At 42.3% G+C, this 24851-nt stretch overlaps 1 protein-coding gene across 3 annotated transcripts in view; it reads right to left on the bottom strand.

The window, feature by feature from the left end:
• Positions 1-24851, bottom strand: part of LOC144693794 (uncharacterized) — a 456645-nt gene that overhangs the window by 377921 nt on the left and 53873 nt on the right. For all 3 annotated transcript variants that reach the window (XM_078563834.1, XM_078563835.1, XM_078563833.1), the window contains exons 4-5: positions 24273-24341; positions 16542-16635 (exon numbers count right to left, since the gene is read on the bottom strand). In XM_078563834.1, coding sequence (XP_078419960.1) covers positions 16542-16635; positions 24273-24341 — 163 coding nt within the window. The remainder of the gene's footprint in view (positions 1-16541; positions 16636-24272; positions 24342-24851) is intronic.

The following is a 24851-nucleotide window of genomic DNA, read 5'->3' as shown; positions in this document are numbered from 1 at the left end:
ATTCTTCGTGACAGGATTTACTACCATTTGGAAGCAAATGGGCGTATTAGTGACAGGCAGCATGGTTTTGTGAAGGGGAGGTCGTGTCTCACTAACTTGATCGAGTTTTTTGAGGAAGTGACAAAGATGATCGATGATGGAAGGGCAGTGGATGTTATCTACATGGATTTCAGTAAGGCCTTTGACAAGGTCCCTCATGGCAGACTGGTACAGAAGGTAAAGTCGCACGGGGTCAGAGGTGAGCTGGCAAGATGGATACGGAATTGGCTTGGTCATAGAAGACAGAGGGTAGCAGTGGAAGGGTGCTTTTCTGAATGGAGAGCTGTGACTAGTGCAGTTCCGCAGAGGTCAGTACTGGGACCTTTGCTGTTTGTAGTATACATAAATGATTTGGAGGAAAATGTAACTGGGCTAATTAGTAAGTTTGCAGACGACCCTAAGGTTGGAGGAGTTGCAGGTAGTGAAGAGGATTGTCAAAGGATACAACGGGATATAGATCGGTTGGAGACTTGGGCGGAGAAATGGCAGATGGAGTTTAATCCGGACAAATGCATTTTGGAAGGTCTAATACAGGCAGGAATTATACAGTAAATGGCAGAACCCTTAAGTGCATCGACGGGCAGAGGGATCTGGGTGTGCGGGTCCACAGGTCACTGGAGGTGGCAAGGCGGGTGGATGGGGTGGTCGGGAGGGCATGTGGCATGCTTGCCTTTGTTGGCGGGGGTATTGATTGTAGGGGCTGAGAGGTCATGCTGCAGCTGTGTAGAACCTAGTTGGGCTGCGCTTGGAGTATTGCGTGCAGTTCTGGTCGCCGCATTGCCGGAGGGATGTGGAGGCATTGGAGAGGGTGCGGAGGAGGTTTGCCAGAGTGCTGCCTGGTCTGGAGGTTGTTAGCTGTGAGGAGAGGTTGGAGGGACTCGGGTTGTTCTCACTGGAGCGACGGAGATTGAGGGGCGACTTGATGGAGGTTTGCAGAATTGTGAGTGGCATGGACAGAGTGGATACTCAGAAGCTTTTTCCCAGGGTGGAGGAGTCGGTTGCTAGGGGACATGGATTTGGGGTGAGAGGAGAAGGCTTTGGAGGAGATGTGTGGGGCAAGTTTTTTACGCAGAGGGTGGTGAGTGTCTGGAATTCGCTGCCAGAGGATGTGGTGGAAGCAGGTACGATAGTGGTGTTTAAGAGGCAGCTTGACAAATACATCAATAGGATGGGAACAGAGGGATACGGACCCCAGAAGTGCAAAATGTTTTAGTTGACGGGCAATATGATCGGCGCAGGCTTGGAGGGCCGAAGGGCCTGTTCCTGTGCTGTACTTGTCTTTGATCTTTGTTCACTGAGGTTGGACTGACTCGGCCTGTAGTTTCCTGGTTTATCCCTTCCTCCCTTCTTGAATAACGGTACCACATTGGCTGTCCTCTAGTCCTCTGGCACCTCTCCTGTGGCCAGAGAGGTATTGAAAATTATTGGCAGCGCCCCTGCTATCTCCTCCCTTGCCTCACTTGCAACAGCCTGGGATACACTGGAGATTTATCTATCTAGGCCTGGAGATTTATCTACTTTTAAGCCTGCCAGACCAATTAGAACCTCCTCCCTTTCTATGCTAATTTCTTTAATTATATCCCTGCCCTTCTGCCTGATTTCCATACCCAAGTCGTCCCTCTCACTTGTGAACAATGACTCAAACTATTCATTTAGAACCCTACCTACATCTTCCGACTCCACACACAAATTATCACTATGGTCCTTAATTTGCCCTACTTTTTCCCTAGTTATCCTCTTACTCTTAATCTACTTGTAAAAAAAACTTCGGATTTTCCTTTATTTTACCTGCCAATGTTTTTTCATGCCCCTTTCTTGCTCTCCTAATTTCCTTTTTAAGTTTCCCCCCTACACATTCTATCCTCCTCGAGGGCTTCCGCTTGTTTTGAGCCTTCGGTATCTGCCATAAGCCTCCCTTTTTCTCTTTATCCAATCCTGTATATCCCTCGACATCCAGGGTTCCCTGGATTTGCTGGTCCCACCCTTTGTCTTTACTGGAATATGTTGGCCCTGTACTCTCCCTATTTCCTTCTTCAATGAGTCCCTCTGCTCTAGTGCAGATTTACCTAAAAGTAGCTGCTCCCAGTCCACTCTGGCCAAATCATATTTGATCTTATTAAAATCGGCTTTCCCCCAATTTAGAACTCAGATTTCTGGCCCATCCTTGTCCTTTTCCATAACAGCCTTGAATCTAACGGAGTTATGATTACTACCTGCAAAATGCTCCCCCACTGATACCTCTACCACTTGCCCGGCTTTATTCTCTAAAATGAAGTCCAGGATCACCCCCTCTCTTGTATGACCTTCTACGTACTGGCTTAAAAAGCTCTCCTGGATGCATTTTAAGAATTCCACTCCCTCTAAACCTATCACACTATGGCTAACCCAGTTAAATGTTGGGGAAGTTGAAATCCCCCACTATTACTACCCTTCTCTGAAATTTGCCTACACATCTGCTCTTCTATTTCTCACTGACTGTTTGGGGGCCTATAGTACACTCCCAGCAATGTGATTGCTCCTTTTTCGTTTTTCAGTTCTACCCTTATGGCTTAATTTGAGGAGTCTTCTAAGATGTCATCCCTCCTTAATGCTGTAATTGATTCCGTGATCAATATTGCAATAGCCCCTCCTCTTTTACCTCCTTCCCTGTCTCGCCTGAAGACCCTATATCCTGGAATATTGAGCTGCCAACCCTGCCCCTCTCTCAACCATGTCTCTGTGGCAGCAACGACATCACACTTCCATATGTTAATTTGTGCCCTCAACTCACCTGCCTTATTCGTCAAACTCCTTGCATTAAAATAAATACCATCCAACCTTGCCAAACTCCCTTGTGCCTTAACTGGCCTATAATTTCTATGCCTTCCAGGCTCACTTGCTCTCTCTTCTAATTTTGGCTGTGCATCTCCCCCTGCTGAACCTCCTCTCAGGATCCCATCCCCCTGTAGGTCACAACTCAGTTGGGGAACCCTGCTTTAACATAATAAAATGTCATAAGGCACTTCACGGGTATCATAAAGCAACTTTTGACACTGAGCCAGAGAAGGGCTTGGTCAAAGAGGAATCTCCTAAGTGAGGAAGAGAGGTCCATAGAGGGAATTCTAGAGTTTGGAGGCCAGGCATCTGAAGACACATCCACAAATGGTAAGAGCAATTAAAATCTGAGATGCTGAAGAGTTCAGAATTAGATGAACACAGATATCATGGAGAGTTGTGGGGTTTTAGGAGATTACAGGGATATTTGAAAACAAAGATGAGAATTTTAAAATTGAGAAGTTACTTGACCAGGAAACAATGTAGGTCAGTGAGCACAGGATTGATAGGTGAAGAGGACTTGGTGCGAGTAGGAAGCTAAGCAGCAGAGCTTTGAATGAGCTCAGGTTTATGAAGGGTAGAATGTGGACAAAGCCAGCTGGATGTGTGTTGCAATGGTCAAGTCTAGAGATAACAAAGGCACAGATGAAGGTTTTAGCAGCAAATGAGCTGAGGGGAAGCCGAGTGAGAGGTTGTCACAAAGGTTGTCATAGGCGGTCTCAGCGATGGAACGGATATGTGGCTGGGAGCTCATCTTGGAGCCAAATATTACACTAAGGTTGCAAACATTCTGGTTCAACCTCAAACAGTTGTCAGGGAGAGAGAAGGACTCAGTAACTAGTGAATGGAGTTTGTAGTGGGCACTGAAGACAATGACTTTGGCCTTCTAAATATTTAATTTGAGGAAATTTCTGCTTACCCAGTACTGGATGTTGGATAAGCAGTTCCATAATTTAGACAAGTGGAGTAACTGAAAAAGATGGTGGCAACGTAGGGTTGGGTCAGCTTACATGTAAAAATAAGCAATAAACAAAAACAGAAAATGCTGGAAATACTCAGGAGGTCATTCAGTTGAGGCAAATGGAGTTAAGGTTTCAGGTTGATGACCCTTCATCAGAACCCCTCCTTTAAAAATTAATGCTGTGTTTTCAGATGATGTTCCCAAGGGATAACATATAGATGAGAAAAAAGGAGTGGGTCAAGGATAGAATCTTGGGGGATTCAAGAGGCAGGGTTCCTGCACCTTTAGTAAAATAAAATTCCAAGATTTTTCCATGACCAAATTAAAATATTTCATGACCATTTTTTCTTCCAACCGCATCACAAACTTTGGTATTTGTAGCTTTATACAAACATTGGAATCTTGCATTAGGTGTCAGTTATACAATAACCTCAATTTCTCACAGGGCTATCTTGTTCTGTAGAATTTTTGTGTTCTGTGAAAAGTGATTCTGGGGTCACCAGTCTATTTACTTGTTAAAAGAAGAAAAAATGAGAAAGCAAACAAACAGCAAAACGATTCTATCCATGAGAACACATCAAATTCAGCCCTGCTTTATTTTGTTGAACATACAAGCAATCCGCTTTTCAATATCTGCAGAGGTTTTGTGCGTGCTTTGCATGCTCAGTGCTGCTTCAGTTCTTCCAGCTGCTGCACAACCGGCTCCTCAATATTCTGCAAAGCTTCACTTTTTTCTTTCAAATAATGGCTCATTGCATCAGATTTGGCAAGCAGAGTTAAATTACTGGCGCATTTGGCAGCTTTGGCTTTTTCACCTGCATCGTGCTGTCATGCTTTGATATCCGTCTCAATTTGATGCTTCCTTTTTTTTTCCATCTTTGCGCTGCCCTCTCCACTTCCTTTTTTCTCCCCTCTCGGTTTCCTTTTTCTTGGCTGCTGCTTTTCCAGGTGGGTGCTCTAGCACTGTCTAACACTACCAGCTGATTTAGCAGTTCTTTAGTGATTACTATACTGCAGACATCTCCCACGCCTCTAGTATAGGCTTTAATTAATCTCCTTGAAAGAAGCAATTTTTTTTTTTGGTTTTCTACGACCAACTCTGTTCTCTGAGAATCCTTACTCCACTGTTGCCTAGTCATGTGACAAGGAAAGAAGCAACTTTATAATAGCCCATGAGTGCCTGCATTTTGGCTCTCCTTCCAATGCAAAGCAGGTGTCCAACCTGTCTGTTTCCTTGCTGAAAGAAAAACTGAATGGGGGCTTCTTCACTTCTGCAGTTGCCAACTAGCCTCTGGAATTCTTTAACAGTCATGCCACAATGATGAACATCAATATAGCCTGCATTCACAAGCAACTGCAAACATGTTGATAAGCATTGCCTTGCAGTTCACTGGTTGAGATACGACAAGTGCTGGGTTCAGCCAGGTTGACATGTGCACCAGAGGATGATTGATGTTTATGTGGAATCCCTGGCATTTCTGTTTGAACTATAGTAAAGCTCAATGACTTATCTTTCCCTTCCTTTTCACATGTGATAAGCTTTTGACAACAAATTCCACATCTATCTACAAGATTTCTTATAGGTTGTTCTTTTTTACGACACTGACTTGACTCAGCTTTAGGACTGTAGTTGCATCAGCAAGTACATTCTTCTTCATGAAGCACTTCAAAAGGTTCTTCATTTCAGTGTAGAGTTCAGAAGCGAGATGTGGTATCATAGGGCCATCAATCTGATAATTTGCCAAAAGGGCTCCAGTTCACTTGCTACAGAGGTGAAAAATTCTCCCTTTGCTTCAAACAGCGAATCTTTGACCACTTCACATAACACTTCAAAAATCTTGGTCTCTGGTTTGGTGATTCTGCCACTTTTGGTGGCCTCATCATATTGCTGTATTTGTGGTCTAACATTTTCAAGCCATCTCTGCCTGAAAAATCATAATTGGAATTCTGACGAATTAGTGACTGATTGATAGTCTTCTGCCTTGGCAGGAAAATGGTTAAGCAGCAGAGAATCTCTTCCAAGTCCCAACCAAAAGCAAGACACCCACTTCAGAATCCATTATACATGATGTGCATGCTGCAACTACCCACATTCAACAACTTCTTCTCTGCCTTCTGTTTCTAAACATCTGCGCAGAAGAGGTCAAAAACTTCCCCATTTACATTGGGCCCATCCAGCATGACACATTACTTGTGCCTAGCTCCTGTACGAGAGGTACAAGTCTCTCAAGATGATCACCTGCTGTAGCATGGCCCAAGAATTCAGAAGCCAAATATCTAGTGTTTACCACATTTTCATCCCAGAATCTAGCATGAATATCTAGTTGCTTCATTTTCAGAGGTTGTTCAAGCTTTCATCAAAGAGAAGAACATAACTGTCACCTTTCCTGAGGTTGTCTTTCAGTAACCAGCTGAAGTACAGGCCTAAACCATACATTGCCAAATAAGCCGTTTTGCCCTCTCCACACTGAAAACAAGTGGCAATCGCACTGTCTGGGAACATCAGCTCAAACAAGTCAAAAATAGCTCCAGCAGAATGAAGAGAGTAGTGTCATTCTATCACTTTCAGTGTCCACAGAACCCGAACTTCAGTTCTGTTTCAGGGGTGAAGTAGGATAAGTTTGCACAATATATTGATGGTGTAGCTTGTAAGTAGATCTCATTGCTGCAGAAGTAGATGCACCTTCTTTGATTTTAATGGACGACATAATTGCCTTGTGCTTTTTACCAGACATATGACTCTTCACCGCTGCCTTGCCCACATTGGCAATGTCAGATAACTTGTGACATATGACACCCTTGGCCCTATGAGGATCTTGGTCTTTCGTGACCCAAGGACTGTAATCAGGGTTGGTGACCCATTTAGGGTGGAAAGTACATTTCCTAGGCATTGTTGAATATTGCAATAAATAAAGCTAAATGAAGTTAGCATTTATGAAACACAATTGGAAATAATTAATAAAAGGTAACTGTTGATCAAATTCACCAACAAATACCTTAACATCCCAATATTTGGGTGTGAAGTATTATCTCAAGCCAGGATATTATGCATGTTGATGAAGAAATTTTCAGTGAGTCTCATGCAAATGATCGAAGCAAGTGGGTCTCAACTATAGACATGCAGCATCATTTTAGAGGTAGTCCCCTCCACCAGGTGCTTGTCCCTGCTCTCCATTACCTTGTTAACCATGCTCCAGCTCTGAAGAAAGTGTTTGCCATGTCCACCACTGAGTTCTCCACCCTTCACCACAGCAAAAATCTGTAACTTACACCAACAGACACACCTCGCCTTAAATGAGACAAACAAGAAAGGAGGGGCCGGGGAATCTGCTGCGACTACTCGGCCAAATGGCTGCTGTTGGTCCGACAGCTTCCAAAGCAGTGAGCGAAGGGGCGGGGGGGGGGGGGGGGGGAGGAGGGATCATGAAGGAGCAGAACAAAACCTGCACTGGATTCTGGTTATGTGAAGCAAAGCAAACAATTATGGGGACGAGTGCTCTGAAGAAGAGTCATACGGACTCAACACATTAACTCTGTTTCTCTCTCCACAGGCGCTGCCAGACTTGCTGAGTTTTTCCAGAATTTTGTGCTTTTTTTTCAGATTTCCAGCATCTGTAGCATTTTGCTTTTATATTATGGAGTGGGGAAGTGATTGTCAGAAAAGGAAACGGTTGAAATTCTGCCCAAAGTCAGAAAAGCCTCATCCCTGGCTCCAAAAATTCATGACTTAGCAATGACTTTGGGCCATTTTTGGAAATCCCCATGACTTAACCAGGCCTGGACAAGTCATTTACAAATTCCAAGAATCTTCCAGGTTTTTCATGACCTGTGGGAACCATGTCCAGAGATAAGGGTGTGAGAGTAGGAACAGAGGCCTTAGCTACGATTAGATAGATAAAAATGGAACCAAGTGAGTGCAGTTCCACCCAGCTGGAGGACAGTGCAGAGGCGTACTGGGAGAAGCATGTGGTCAACTATGTCAAAGGCTGCAGACAGATCGAGAAGGATGAGGGGGGAAAAGTTTACTTTTGTCACAGTCGCAAAGAAATGTCTTTTGTGACTTTGATCAGAGCTGTTTTGGCACTGTGGCAGGAAGAGAAACCAGATTGGAGGGATTCAAAAATGGAGTTCTGGGAAAGATGCGCATGGATCTTGGAGGCAACAACACATTCATAGGAAAGGGAGGTTGGAGATAGGATGGTAGTTTACAAGGATGATGGAGGTAGGAGTTTTATTTTTGAGGAGAGGGTTTATAGTGACAGATTTAAAGGAGAGAGGAACAATACCTGAAGAGAGAGATCCATTTACTATATCAGCTAACATGGGATCAGGAAAGGAAGCTGAGTGGTCAGCAGTTTAATGGGAGCAGGAAGTGGGTCACTTGGACAAGACGCTCCTGGACAAGGTCCTATGATAAGAGGCTGAGCAAATTGAGTCTATATTCTCTCAAGATTCGGGGAATGAGAGATAATCCCATGGAAACATTCAAGATTATGAAGGGGTTGATCGGGTGGTGTTACAAATGCAGAATTTAAGATTAATATGTTTTAAGATTGCAACTTTTGGTTTACAAGATATTATTCTGGTTTGAGATAGTTGAAAAAAAAACTGTTCTGAAGGATTTAGCAAACAGGTCTGCAGTTGCAAATCAAAAAGCCCTATGATGTTGCTGGGATGGTAGTGAGAGATATTCACACCAAGAATGATCGTGGCTTCTCTATTTCTTGAGGGGTAGTCTGTCAGTCAGGCATCTCGGCCGGTTGGGGGGGGGGGGGGGTTTGAAGTTAAGGTGTAAACCAGGTGTGGGAGGGTTAAATTATTCATGTAACTTTCCAAGATCAAAGAAGGGTTTGAGGGCAATTCGTAGACAAGGGAACATTTTAAAGTCTACATATACTTTTCAGATCAAAGGAAAAGTTAAAGTTAATTAATTTGCATTTGATCTGAAGACAGGCCATGTGTGTCACATTGCCATGGAGATGGTTTGAGAGGGGGAGGTTTCTTTGGTGTGATATATCTCCACTGTTTTGTCAGTCTGAATTTGGCAGCAGTCTGGAACAGGCAGAGAGAGAGCCAGAGAGAGAGTCTGCCAGAAGCTGGGGACCAAAGCAGCAGAGACCAGGGGTGTTTCTTTGGACATCACACAAATATGCGAGTAAAGCCCATGAATGAAAAGTACAAATTTATGAGAAATTAAAAATTGCCAGATCCGCCTAGTAAGGGATTCGCAATGGAACCCCCACGGAGGGAAAGAGTTCTGGAAGCCTAAGAGCCAGGCTGGCAAACTAAGGAGAATCAGACTGAATTCATGGGAGCTGTGGTGCACATTGGTTTGATTATAGGAGAACTGAATGAACGCTCAAGAAACTATAACATAAAAAAGGACCATCAATTGAAATTAAAAGTAGAACAGGGAGTGTTCTGTTTGGAATTTGGTTTAAAATATGTGTTTATGAGACAGAGTGTTGAGTTAGTCGTGCTTGTTCTTTTTATTTTAACCAATAAAAGTTTTTTTCCTTTAAGCTGTGAAATCTTATTTCATGATCTTTTCAGTTAGTAACTGCAGATTTGAATTTCTTTTTAAAAGTTACCGATCTCTACCGAGATTGTAACAGTAGATACAGATATATTGTTTCCCCTGGCTGAAGAATCTAGAGCAGAGGGGCATGGTTTCAGGATGAGGGGTCAATCATTTAGGATTGAGATGGGGGCAAACTTTCATCACTCAAAGGGTTGTGAATCTTTGGAATTCTCTACCACAGAAGTTTGTGGATGCGCCATCATTGAATATATTTAAGGCTGAGGTAGACAGGTTGTGCTCTCTCAGGGAATCAAGGGATATGGGGAGTGGGTGGGAAAGTGGATTGAGGCCCAAGGTCAGCCATAATCGGATTGAATGGCAGCGCAGCCTCGATGGGCCATATGGTCATCTCCTGCTTTTATTCCTTATGTTCTTAAGTAAAAGGAGCTCGGAGAGAACATGAGGGGGCAAATGGAGAGAAACTTGAGAAAGTTGCAAGTTCAGGGCTATGGCAGGGATACAATATCATGCAAAAGCCAGAACCTGACAGACAAAGAAAGGAATAATTAATGACAACTGCTTCAATAAGGATTCAAATCTCTGGTGTTTGAACAGGGATATTAGCAGTAATTAAATTGAACAACTGGCAAAAAAATCTAGTCATCAAACCTTCTGCTATGAAATATGATATTTAATAATATAAAGGAGTTTAGAAACATGCTGTAAGTTTTGCATTACAAAATTCTATGACAAAGAATTTTTTGTTTTGCATAACTATCAAACTTCCCTGTACTTTTCGAAAGATGCAAAATTATTGGCAGGGCAGATGCCAAAGAAGCTGTGACAAATAATTTTTACATGGAACTGCTTGTACGTACGCACCAGGAATCTAATAAACCAGTAAATTAAACTGTATATATTCATTGCAAATTAATTCTTAACGCAGACACAATCCCCAGACAGTCATGAAATTTTAGAAGTGTCAGTGCCTTTTCTCTTTCACTTGTGATCAGAATTTCCAATTAAATGCACTGAAGAAAAACATTCACAGCTGTACCTATGATAATTTACCAGTTACTCACTAATAATTTATATTTGAATTTATATAACATCTTTAACATAGTATAACATTCTAAGGCGCTGCACAAGAACACGATCAGACAAAAATTGACACTGGGCCAAAGGAGGAGACATTTGCACAGGTGACTAGTAGCTTGGTCAAAGAAGTAGGTTTTATGAAGAATCTTAAAGCAGAAGAGTGAAGCAGAGAGGTTTAGAAAAGGAATTTCAGAACTTATGGTCTAGACAGCTGCAAGCATGGCCTCCAACATTGTGGCAAAGGAAATGGAGGAAATAGAAAAAGGTCCGAGTTGGAAGCATGCAGAAATCTTAGAGTGTTGTGGGACTCTCAGGTTTGAGAGATAGAGAAGAGTCGATAGGGGAATCTTAACATGAGGGTAAGAATTCTAAAATCAAGGCATTGATTGACTGGAGCTAATATAGCTCAGCGAACGCAAGGGTGATGCATAATCTAGACTTGGTGGGGGTTAGGATACCATTAGCAAAGTTCTGGATAAGTTCAAGTTGATGAAGATGAAGATTGGAATTGTTGAGTTTAGAGGTTAAAAAGGCATGGATTAGCAGATGGGCTGAGGCAGGTGTGGAGGCAGCTGACATTACGGATTTGAATTTTGGTAATCTTTGCGATAGAGAGGATATGGTGTTGGTAGGTCAGCTCTGGGTCAAATAGGATACTGAGGCTGAGGCTGCCACCAGTCTGGCTCTGAGGAAGTTGCTATGAAGTGGCAGATGATGTGTGCTAGGTGGAACAAACCCACGAGGGAAGCTTGATCAAGTGGTCACAAACTGTTTTGCAATTTGTATTTTATTTCAAGATGCGTGCCTTAAATTCAGAAGTAATAAGACTACCGTGACTTCAGAGGTTTTTGGAAAACTAAATTAGACATTTATTAACGAAAGAAAAAATTTCAAGCACATACATAAGTCTACAAATTACTATTATCATGACTCTAAAACCCCTAATTAATCTGGCTCCCAGTTACACCTCCATTAAAGCAACAGTAAAAACAAATAGATTTAAACAGGCCCAGGCAAAGCGATACAATAACCTGGACAGTTGCATTCAAAATGAATTTTCTCAGCTTTGGTTCGTGTAAACAGCAACTTGATCCATAGAGGATGGACACTTTTCACACTTGTGTTAGATCTTAGAATTCCTTCTCCTCTTACACATAGCCTCATCTCCTTTGTACATGTTTCTCCCTTTTCAGTGCAAATTCCATTGTTCCAATATGTCTTTGCAGCTTTACTTTTCTCATAATATAAATCTTTCATAGTACTAATTTTATCAGTAACTTTTGGGGAAAATAAACACACTGTTTGGCTTGGCTTTCTTCTGGATAGGTGTAACATCTTACCATCTCTTTGAAATTCAAACTACTCTAATTTAACTAAAATTGCAAATTTTCCTTATACCTCACATTCTAAAATTTCAGCCATGTTTACATATTTAGCATTTCAAACCGAGCTTCTTGTTGACAACTCAAAACCTCCACACCAGCTGTCTCCAATTCAATTAAATCCCACACAGACACACAGAAATTAATCCAAACCCCACTATTAACCCACTTTTACAATAAATCACAATAATATTATGAAAATTATTATATTTTCATGACAAAGTGACCAGGGGAATGAAATTGGTGGCTAGGGAACAGAGCTTGTGGCAGGGGCTGAAGAACAAAGGCTTTGATCTTTCCAAAGTTTAACTGGAGAAAGTTTTGACTGACTGATTCAGACAAGTAGTCTGACAGCATAAAAGGTGAGTTAGAGCTGGGTGTTATCAGCATACATGTGTAACCTGATGTTATGCCTTAGCAAATGGTTGCTGAGGGGCAGCACGTAGATGAGAAAGAAGACGGGGAAAAAGGATAGATCTCTGGATGACTCCAGAAGTGTGGCGAAGAAGCCATTGCAGGAGATTGTCTAGCTATGACTTGATAGGAAAGAGTGAAACCAGGTGAGAGTAGTCTCACTCAGCTAGACAATGGAGGACAGGCGTTAGAGGAGGATGGTGTGCTCAACCATGTCAAAGTGTGCAGACAGATCGAGAAGGATGAGACAATTACAATCTTTTTTCTCCTGTATATATCAGCTCCAGTAACATCTCCAAGCTGACAACTTGTGGGTTAAGAAATACAGGGAACAATACATCCACTGGGGGCTAAAATTGAGGAAAAGTCAGAGATTATTGATTAAATTTGTTTCCTTTTTGGCAGCTCAGCAGAGAAACTAACATCGGCCCATGTGACTTTGCCATTAATCTATTACAATTTCCTCCTGTGTAACTCAATATGTACTCAAAGCGGGGGAGGGTTTGCAGCGCTAATACCACTCACGATAGATTTACCACGAATGAGAGGGAGGGAAATTCCAAGATAATGAGCTGTATTTTTGCTAACAAGGTGTGAAGCTCTAGTCGGGAGATCTGCCTCTATATAAATAGCCCCTGCATGCACTATTTTCGCTCCAGGGAGGCAGTGAAGGGATTGAGTCAGGCTTGCTGACACCAGAAGCAGTTCAGAGGCAGCCATGGAGGCATGCAAGTTGTTATGAACCAGAGGGAGGGGTTAATTTAAACAGCCCTGATCTCTCCTCTTGCCACCTGTCCATAAACATAGAGGTGTTTTGATTGGCTTCCCCCTTTAGAAGCAGTGACGTACTTCCCAACCCCTCAGTTCTATTAATAACTCCACAGCAAATGTGTGATAGGATGAACTGAAAGGGTTAGTTTATTTGCACACACTCAAAATGCAGGGGAGAGGTCACTACATAGTTCCCCTGTGCACTCATTCAACAAAAGAGGGATAGATAAAGAAATGATTTACAGGGCAAGGCCCACGGAGAAAAGAGTTATGGTTTCACGTGGGTCCAGAATCCAGAATCGAAGTCCAATGAGCTACTCCTTCACAGAAGTTGGCAGGCTGATAACTGATGCTGTAAAATTCACTTTTCCAGTAGAGTTGGCTTCCACAATGAGACAAGCACACGGTGATCAATCAGTCTTGTAGGCGATGGTACAGAAGTTCCAGTAGAAGCAGTGTAGATGTGGCCAGAGCTCCTTTTGTGTTGCTACCAGTTAGATGTTAAAATGGGAGACTGAGCTATATAGTACAGCAAAGCAAAATAACTGGTTCCACCAGCAAGAAGTTCATTTTACATGACACTCCACTTGCCTGGATGGTGCAGCTCCACGAACACTCAACAAGTCTGACACCATCCAGGACAAAGCAGCCCATTTGATTGGCACCCCATCCACAAATATTCAATCCCCCCCCACCCGCCCCACCGATGTACAGTGGCAGCAGTGTGTGCCATCTACAAGATGCACTGCAAGAACTCACCAAGGCTCCTTAGATAATACCTTCCAAATCCACGGCCATTGCCATCTCGAAGACAAGGGCAGCCGACACATGGGAACACCACCACCTAGAAGTTCCCCTCCAATCCACACAACATCCTGACTTGGAAATATATCGCCGTTCCTTCACTGTCACTGGGTCAAAATCCTGGAACTCCCTCCCTCACAGCACTGTGGGTGTACCTACACCACATGGAATGCAGCGGTTTAAGAAGATAGCTCACCACCGCCTTCTCAAACGCAATTAGGGTTGGGCATTAAATACTGGCTTAGGCAGAGGCATCCACATCCCATAAATGCAAAAAATTCCACCTCTTCACAGTGGCTTTGACAAAGGATGTGTATCCCACGTCTGGGTTCCCATGATGGTTAAATGTTCGAACCATTAAGAATTGAAAGGATGACTGTGGGGTCCTTTGTCATCGCAGACGAATAGACTTCGGTTGGCCAACCTGAGTTAGAAAATGCAGATGGCCCTTGTTTAATGCTCCTTGAATATGTCCTGTGCAGTCCACAGTGGGGCTTCAGAGATAACGAGGTGTAAGTTTCTTTGAAATCGCCAAAAAAGCTCCTTTTGTTCCAGGGTCACAGACGGGCATAGCTTCAGGCATTTAAAAAGATCTTTTTCCATTTAAAAAAAAATACAAATAAATAGTCTCGGTTCTCTAGGACTTCATCCCATCATATTAATGATTGTTAGGTCCTCCAGCCCTCACCCCTCATGTACTCCCTATGCCTCTCCATGCCCCATTTCTCCCATGCTGCCTCCATGCTCTCTCATATGTCTCCATTAATGACTCTCGGAGCTCAGCCAAGCATTCATAATGAGGCCATTGGCAACCGTATCAACAGAAACAGATGGCCAGACATCTGTTTCTCCAGGTGGCCTCATTACGAATGCTTGGTTGAGCTCCAAAATTCACTAGTGGAATCAGCTCAGTAGGGATCTGTTAACATAGGTTGAAGCAGAATATTAGCTTTGATTGATGTGGCATCTTTCTGAGGTTCTAAGTTATTCTTTGATTTTTTTTCAAAGTCTGCATGTTTATTTCAACAAGATTAAGAGGTGTTAAGTAGGGTAAGAGTTGTTACTGAAACTATGAATAGCAGTGTCTATTTGACACTTTTATAAGGTCGCAAGAACAGCAATTTTTCAAAGCAGATTTCTGAATGGTGTTTCTTCATGAGCATTTCAATACTTGCCACTGTTATTATATACTTATTGGTTCTGTACATAGTGCATACTGTGCGAGTAGACATGGAGTATGCAGGAGGGCATGGAAGGGACATGGGGGTAATGAAAAGCCCATGGAAAAGCATGGGTAAGAGATTTTAAACTCATCTTTCAAAAAGCTCCCAAATTCAGTCTATGGTTCATGACTTCTTTGAGGGGTCATGAATCACAAGTCCTCAAGAAGCTGGCCAGGCTCCACAAAAATTGTGGGGGTTTGTATGAGATGCCTACTCCAGCAATGGAATTGCACAGGTCAGGAGTGCAGGGTTTGGACTTTGTAGCCACATCCTTATCCTATGCCAGTGAAAATTGCCAGTGCTGGAATTGGTTCCTGCCCGCCATTTCAAATGCATTAGCACAATTCTGCAAAACTCCTGGCCAGTGTTTGTAATGCCATAAGCCTCTTTATATCTGTTGTTTCCATCTATCTGAGAACCAGTGATTGTGGGGAACAACTTTGATCATAAAATCAATCATACTAATCACAAGGTGAATCCATTAATATCAGTAACTTTTTTATCTGATCATAATCTTTTATTATAGGTGAGAGGCATTTCTGGGATAATTCCAAACAGGTATATCATATTCCAAATTGATATATCATTCAGCAATATAAACTCAGCTGTGGTCTAAGTCAGTGGAATGCACAAGTTGTGCCAAATGACAAAAATATATTTCAATGAAGAATAATGTTTACAAGTAGCCAGTGAGAATCTTTCATAGCTCTACAAATAGTACTGAAATATTTTTAACCATCATTCTGTGATAATTTCACAGAAAGAATGTGTTCCAGTGCAATCTTTATCACTTGGGATGCCTGAAACTTGAGTTTATAAAGCCTTTTTAACATGATAAGACATCCAAAAGTACTTAATGAGAGGTGACCTGATTTGGAGAGGATTCAAGAGGAGAGGAAAGTTCACCGAAGGCATATCAAAAAGGCGGGTTTTGAGTAAGTTTTTTTTAAAGAAGGTAGAGTAGGACATAACAAGGCAAAGACTTTTAAGGAGGGAAGGTAAGATCAAGATGGTTGAAAGATCAGCCACAAAATAAGGAATGCTGGGAGAAGAGATGGACAGGAATCGAGAGCTAGAGTACGTAAGGCACAGGCTTGGGATTAGTGCTAGGGGAAGTTGGAAAGTTGAAGGTCAGGATTCTACAGAAATCCTGCACATCGGTTGATATCACTGAATTTTCAGTTCCAATCTAAAGCCCCCAGAGTGAATAAGTGTTAGGATTTGTTGTGGTTGGGATTACTGGTGAAAACCATGAGAATCAAATGTTTTTTGATGCATTTGTTGAAAATAGCTTTGTCAGTGGCTTAAAGACTGAAAATGTCTCAATAAAGACAGATCAAACGATAGCAACATTGGGTCCCTATTGGTAGGACAAATCTTAATATGTGAAAATGCTATTAGAATTATCTTAGAGATGCTCAAGAAGAATATAGGGAAAGCAAATAAAATTGGCTCTGCCTCACCAAACCAAATATTCCCATGAAACCACATAATCAGTAAATAATATTCTCTACCTGCATCCTCAGCTTCTTCCTCCTCTTCAATGGAACGTGGAATGGGATCTTGATCACCGACATCCTGCATTATGATTCTTTCTAGCCTTAAATGCTAGAAAACAATGAAGAGATTAACAAAATATGGCATGGCTAGAACTTGACAAGCAACACAAAAAGCCAGTAATCGCCTTTTATACTGGACATTTTGTTTAAAAAAGATACATTACAGCGTAAATCAGAAACAAGAGGCTGCATTTTAGGCACACCCACAAGGAGCGTTTTCAGCGGGGGGATGGGGGGGTCACGTAAAATAGGCGGGTGCCCACCCCACCACCTTCCTGCCCACTTCCAAGGCCAATTGAGTTTGTTAACAAGCCAACTGACCCCAATAATTTGCTGCTCACACAATAAAACAGTTAGCATGGGCAGTCGGGCAGGAGTGGGTAGGCCGCTTTTTAAAAATACTTTTTGAAAAGGCAGGAAGGAAGAGGGTATACTACCTTCAGGGGCAGCCCCGCCCTAAGATAATACCCCCTCTCTCTTTCTACCTGCCTGTTCTATAAAACACAGCCCCCACACCCCCACCCCACCCAACTGCCCAAATCCTCCCCGCCCAAGACCCCAGGCTTACCTGTCCCCACGGGTCCATGGGCCTGCTCCTTGGGCTGGCTTGCTGTCCAGACAGCACCCACTAATGCACCCTTGGCGCTGCCAGGACTAATGAAGCTGCTAGTCAATCTGATTGGCTGGCAGCTCCCGAAGGCAGGACTTCCTCCCCAGTGAGGGGCATAAGTCCTACACTGCTCCAATTTAGCCCACCTGCAGTGTGTTATAGCTGCAGGGTGGGCTGGCATAGAGCGACTATTACTGATGAGAAGAGCGATTTTTAAATCAAAATGAGTACTACAACAGGCTTTTAAAAAGGTGTGGACTACAGGAGACCTATCATTTCCTTCTTGCATTGCAAGATTCAAAGAAGCAGATCTTCCTTTCCATTGAACCTGTGATTGCTCAGCATTCAACTGTAAAGGACAGGAAAAAGGGAAGGAGACCCCAGCTTTTCCTGGGTGGGAGATGGGAGAGGTGGTGGCAGTGTTGGTGGACTCTATGCACCTATGACAGGCACAGGTAAAAGCAATAATGGAAATGCAGAGGATTCCACTGCCTGAATGTTGAGCTCATTTCTGACCAGAAACATTTTATCATGCATCTCATCATTGCTTTCTTAGGAGATGCCACATTCTAAGATGATCCACCGTGATAATTACTTTAAGCCAGAATGGCAGCTCCTGAGTGTTTCACAGAGATCAAATATCCCCTTCAGCTATACTGTAGCTACAGTCTGCAGGATCATGCTCAAGTATTGTCTCAAAATTTACAATCAAGATCCAAAGACAATTCAAGTAGATTTAGATTCATTTCACGAGTTGAACAAATCTCACTCGGGGATTAAGGTAACCTCACTTTAATATTTGATGGATATCCTTCTTAAAATATTATCTCTGTGCCAATTATAAGCTTAAGCTTGGATTTTCTATTGAAATAAGACTTAGCTATTTCCCTTTTCTAGATCCAACCAGTGTTGCGATTTATGTTTTCCACCTTAACATTAAATTGCATGTTTGATTCTTTTAATAAACTTTATATATCTAAACTTATATTGTCTCACATAGTTTTATGTATCAATAACTCTAAGAACCCAGCTCCATACACCCTTCAGTTGGGGGAGAACATATCTGAGGAGTTTTCATCCAGACCCTTATAAAGTCTGGGAAAATTACAATCTGGCTGTAATTTATTTAAAAATAATAGGCTATGCAGAGGAAAGTAATAATCTAGACTGGCTCTTTTCCTTTAAGGAAAGACTGTTCAGCTCTGCAGACCCAGTTAACTGTCTTTGGCTTCTGGTTTCTCTGAGGTTGAAAGGGTTTAATTTGGAAGGTACTCTCGATCTAGAATAGTCCCAAAAGGGTCTAGGATTGTAATATACCACAGAGGAGAGACCATTTCCAGATGGAGGAGACATTTATCCAATTCTCAGGGGAAGTTATCCCTTGACCGGGCTCTCACATCTGGGCTGTGCCATCATAATCCTGTTTATATTTTCTTTCTTCAATCCACAAACATGACATTAATTAGAGATCCTTTCCTGTGAGTAAGTCTCTGGTTAGTCATTTTAGACTTCTGGTGGGCACCAAGGCCTCATTTTGCCTGTTTCAGTTGAGATAGTTGGTTGAAAAGCTTGTGGAAGATTACTTTTTGGAGTTGCAGCTCTTGTGCAGGGGCTTCAGTTCATCACTCTTGAAAAACAGGCATGTTGCTGGGTCGCAATAATAACTGGAGGAGGTGGAGCATCAGCAAATATAAGACATAGGCCTGCAGCTGCTGGCACAAGAATGAACAGCACTGCCTGTGGCTGTAAAGTTACTGTGGTTTTCAATTTCTATGCCTCAGAATCATCCCAATCGCTATAAATGACATCAACAACACACGTCAATTTGCACTGTACAGATGCCCTCTTTGACAAACAAAACCATTTCAACTTTCCTATGGAGGCCTCCAAAAAGGGGAGTCAGCTTTAAGCTTCACCCAAATTTCTGGCTTCCAGTAGGCTCAGAGATTCATTGATTGCACACATATTGCCTTGTAAGAAGATGGGTAATTAGCCCTAGTCCACAAATGACCATAGGCATCCCTCTCCATTAGAGACTATTGGTTATATAGCTTGAGAGGTACTGCTCTACATCAAGCGAGAGGGAAGATAAGGAGGCAGGCCTCCACAAACTATCACAGCCAGTACAGGGATTGAACCTGCACTGATGACATCATTCTGCATCACACACCAGCCATTTAGCCAACTGAGCTAATCAACACTGACTGTGGTCCACTCAAAGATTTGTAGCAAAGCAGCAAAGGCTTCCACTTTCTAAATGTGCAGCTGACTTGTGACCACAAATAGTTGATTATGCAGGTCTGTGCCCAGTTTCTCGACAGTAGCCATGATGCCTTTGTCCTGTATCTGTCCTCAATCATCCCTCTTTTCCACCTTGACTAATAGATATCATGGCTGCTTGTGGACAAGGATTAGGATGCCAAGCACAGATGTTGAGCAGAGCTGCAATCAAAGCTCTAACAGAGAAAACCATTTGCATTCTAAACCAGGTTTCTCTGTCCAGGGAGCTCTGGAAGGCTCCTTCAGAACAGCCTTGAGAAATTGCCTGAACTATCGTTCAGCAAACCATAAAGGAATAGTTTAGATGAATTAACCTTCTCCTGCACTCCTCCTGCCATCACATCCGCTCCTTATGCCCAGCTGATGAATGCCTTCATCCTGTACACAAAGACCAATGCAAAGAAACTGCTGCACAACAACAAACTATTAATTAATGGTTCATTTCATCATCATTGCCACGCAGTTTGGAACTTGAATCATCCTTGTGCAAACCTACCCTTGCCCCAAATCCTGTCTTCTATGTTTATTTGCCTATTTTTGTGCTTCATCAAATTGCTTCCCTGTGGTAACAGTGTGAATGATGGACAGCTGCAAAACCACTATAGAGGGCACTTGAGATGACTGCATAGGGTGACAGCTGACTGGCGGACGCTGGTTTTAGGGGCTGTCAAAGGAGCAGGCACCGTCATCCTAAGAGAGATCAGCAACTGCCTCTACCTTGATGCTTATACCACTAGTAAGGGGCTGCAGTTCAGCACTCAACTTGCTTTGCACATTATTGGAGCCTCGAGGTGGCTGTGGTGGGGAAGTGACCATTGTTCACCTCCTTGTGGAATGTGCCTTTGCGAAAGAAGTCTGGATAGAGGTGCCGTGGTTTTGTCGAGGTTCATCCCGAGCAGTTCTGTGACACATGACTCTGTGCTCTAGGGGCTGCTCCCAGGGACACACACACACACAAATATCAACTGCAGCTGGAGGATCATCAACTCGGTGAAAGGCACTCTTTGTTCTGCCCGCAACTTGTTGGTCTTCCAGCGCAAAGAGTTGTCCCCGACCGAGTGTTGCAGACTGGCACATTCCAAGGTCCAGGACTATGTGCTGAGGGATGCACTAAAGCTTGGGGCAGCTGCCGCAAAGGCGCAACGGGGAAAGGTCGCTATCTAAGACCTTTCAGCCATAGTGCACTGAGGGACTGGGAATTGTATAGACTCCCTCAGGCTGTATGCCTCACATTGAATGTATGCAATGAATATTACAAGCATCACAATTGTATTGAAGCACCTCAGAGTGCAAAATGATCTATGTAGGTAACTGAAATACCACTGCACTGTCTGATGGTCTGTAATGACCATATTGAAATGTCTATAATGTTCATTGATTGTACTGAAGCACCTCATGATCTATGTGAAAAAGTTGAATATGATTGCACTTTTTGAGATGACCATTTTGAAATATTCTTTCACATATGTTATGAATAAAGTATATTTTTCAAAAAAAAATCAGAGTCTAGGAGTACAATCATGTTTTAGAAGACATGTTCCTGCTTTATGAGTCAGAAGAAATGCTAGATACAAGAATAAAGATAACAACAATCAGTTTCCACTGAAGCTGACAGAGCTGTCACCTGCAACTCCAAAACTGTGGGTCTTGCTGCAGTGTTCATAAAGCTGAGCAAATGCCTCATGAATGAGTATACTGTCTCCATGCGCCTGCGCAATAACCCACATAATTTGGAGTAGGACTCAGGCCAGGCTATGCAACATTGTGTGCAAGCTTGCTGGCAGGCAGTCCAGCACACTTAGTTCTTTGTGCACAGCCATGGCTCTTCTTCCAAATGTTTGTCCCTTGAAGTTTGCACCTGTGCCCTTTGCAGAATGACAGGGTGCAGGCTCGTGAGCTGCTTTCCTGGCCATCTTATTCCCCTGCACACCTGTGTTTGGTGAATCTCTCATTGCAGGGCCTTCTACCTGACTCTGTACACTATGTAGGGGTGTTGGGGGCATTGGGAGGGTGCTAGTTTCTGAGCTTATGCCTGCAAGAGCATGATTAAATGATGGTGAGAGTTCAGGAAGGTCTTCTTTCTCTGCTCCAACAAGACTCACTGCCTAAAGAGGAGAGTGTTAAGAGTAAGAAAAGACAGGTGAGTGTCAACTCCAAGCTGTATCACTTTGACATTCAGAACTTATATTGGGAGAGATTTCTGTGAGAAAAGAAAAAGAGGCTGAGATAACTAAAGGCCCTGCGAAGTAGATCCTCAAGCTTCAGGAGTTGCACTACTTTTCCACATGGGGCCTTTTCTATTGGGAGAGGACATGGATCAATGGTCTTCCAGTTCTGTCCATGCCTGACCTTCAATGCTGTATTCCAACTTCTCCTGAAAGAAGAAAGAGAAATGTTAGTGGGTGAAATGGTGAAAGCTGTGAAAAAGTGCAAGTTAAGGTAAAGTCATTCTGCAGATGTATGAAAGATGACAGAGGTGTGAAGATGTAAGGGGCAAGGAGATTAATTAACCGTAACAGGTACAGACTGTGCCAGTAGCAGCAGAAAGAAGTTAAGAAGTATGCTGTTGTAATTGGAGGAGAGTGATGGGAACTAGGAGAGGGAAAACTTGAGAGTGCTAGGGCTATGCTGTCACAGGGCAAAGTAGAGAATAAGAGAGATTGAGTGGCAGCCTTACCTTAGCAGCTCTGGTGAGATAATTGATTTTTTTTCCACTGGCATTGCAGCCAGATCCAGCGTTCACTACACAATGCATTGAACTCCTCCACCATCTCTTCTATCTCTTGATGCCTCTCAACTTGTCTGCAGATGCTTCTGCTATCAGGAGGAAATGGCAGCTCCCTCCTTCAGGTTAATCTCTTTCACATGGACCTCCAGTGCAATTTTGCAAAGTTAGGAACCCTTGTCTCAGCACCTCAGCCCGCTTTTCCAATGTTCCACTGAAATCAGTTGATAGCATTCAAGGTGCACCTCCCTTTATGTGGCACATGCTGCCATTTAAATGGTATCACTGATGCACAATTTCTCACCCACCCCATCTGAGAGTAATGCTGGCAGCTTGCCAATTGTATTTAAACACAGTCCATTATTGGTTGACATCCTAAACGCAACACTATTTTGCAGCAGATTTCAGGGTTACTTGAATTACTTGGCTATAATATTCTACTTCCTTCCAGGATCTCCAAACAAAGAAATCTATTCAAACAGTCAAGCAAAAATATCTTTGAATAAGTCACCTGCATAGTGGCAGCAGTGAGCACGAGCTACAAGATGCATTGCAACACCTTGCCAAGTTTCATTCAACAGCGTATTCCAAATTCACGATCTCTACCACCTAGAAGTACAAGGGCAACAGACACATGGGAACAACACCACCTGCAAGTTTCCCTCCAAGGCACACAACATCCTGACTATGGAACTATATTGCTGTCCCTTCACTATCACTGGGATAAAATCCTGGAACTCCTTCCCAAACAGCAGTATGGTTGTATCCACACCAAATGGACTGCAGCGGTTCAAGAAGATGGCTCATCACCACCTTCTCATGGGCAATTAGGGATGGGCAATAAATGTTAACCAAGCTACTGACACTCTCATCGCAAGAACAAATTTTAAAAATGTAATACGTTGACTGGCCACCGGCTTGACTTCATTCTTTGCACAGGATTTAATTCAACACCATTTGCTTATTTTTTGGACACACTTTGCTAGGTTTCAAACAGCCTCCTGCTTTAATTTCATTTTTTTTTTAAAAAAAGGAACTTTACAATATTATCGTAAGTCACCAAAAGCAAGTATCTGAGGAAGTTCTGATGCTGTAGTGGCAGAACTGCCTGCGGCATTAATTAAAGCCTTCCAGAAAAAAAAAAGGTTCTTAAGTAATTTGCGTGATGTTGAAATGTGTCTCCAAAGATTTACCCTATATTTGAAATGGCCATTCCCTATCTACACGGAAAAAAAGGATGAACAGAAAATATTACACACCATGGAATTTACATCATTTTGGAATTCAATGTTGTTACTTATGAATTCTAAAGGGTATTATCAGAATGGTTTGCACACCTGAACTTTCCTTGAATGCTGTACTTAGAGCATTGCTGGTAAAATCACCATGTCATCAAAGCTGATTGTTAGTCATTCTACATCAAAGGCAGCATTGTGAATTTTACAATAAAGATTTCACCTCCCTGCTGTGTATAATGGCTCAGCTATTGTTGCCATGGTAATAGTCTGTCTCTCGCTCTCTCTCTCTCTCTCATCTGACTGATTCAGTCAACCATGTACATTAACTTGCAAACAAGTACTGCTTTCCTAGAATGCTGTGGTCAGTATCCAATTATATTTGCATATTCGTTTCCTCAAGGCAATAAGTTACAAAAAATGGTCCACATCAACTTAGCAGATGCAAAGTTAGCCCAAATTGTTATTAACAAATGTACTATGAAACTCATATTTGTTGAAGGTGGTAAGTAATACATAAGCACATTGCAACTTAGCACCTTCAGGAAATCGTAGGCCTGCACTTCAAAGCTAAACAAAAATCCAAATGCTAACTGTACAAAATTTGATTAAGTTAAAATGCATTACGTTGAATCTCAACAGCAATAGCCAATGCCAGCCTTTAAGCTCTAAATATGCTTTCAGAAATAATGCAAAGAAAATTAAAAGAGTAACCTACGCAAAATAGCAAATATGCAAACTTCCCAAAATGGAATAATGAATTGTACTCATGCATTTTATTTTGTGTGTTCGTTCTAGTTCTATGCACCGAATTGAGTCTGAGTATACTGGCTTACCTTCACAGCTTCAATCTGAACCAAGCGACATCGTTGCAGTAAATCAACAAAAAGATAAATCAACAGCACCTTGAAATAGTAAAAAAAGACTAAAGTTAAGCCAGTACGATTTGGTCACTTAAAATGTTTTCTGCCAGGATTGAGCTATGAAAAAATCCGTAATATTTGAGCTCTTACTCAATTTAATTTTTCACTCTTACAGTCAAAACATTACAAGTTAGGCTGTATCAAAGAAACATCAAAATCCATTATACTTGACCGACTTTAAGTGGACCAACCCTAATACTTCCAAGAAGGAAATGTCAGGTACTGTACTGATTTTTTAAAAAATGCCTTACAAGAGATGTGATAAATGATTTGTAAAGCATTTTCCATCACTTCAATTCTGAGTAGTCAGAAATGTTGCAATGAACTGAAATCACAAGTAATTTTGAATGGCAAACATTTCTGTTCGTGGATACTTTGTTTTGCTGAATTAATTATCAATCATTCTACTGAAACAAAAGTAAACAAGAAATTAACAAAGAAAATTTAACACCATACCTGCACATCCAAAAAAAACTAACTAATTAGGCAGGA

This window comes from Cetorhinus maximus, chromosome 19 (assembly GCF_964194155.1).
Source record: "Cetorhinus maximus chromosome 19, sCetMax3.hap1.1, whole genome shotgun sequence".
NCBI lineage: Eukaryota > Metazoa > Chordata > Chondrichthyes > Lamniformes > Cetorhinidae > Cetorhinus > Cetorhinus maximus.
The sequence above is the reverse complement of the archived record's forward strand: the minus strand, read 5'-3'. Positions and strand labels throughout refer to the sequence as shown.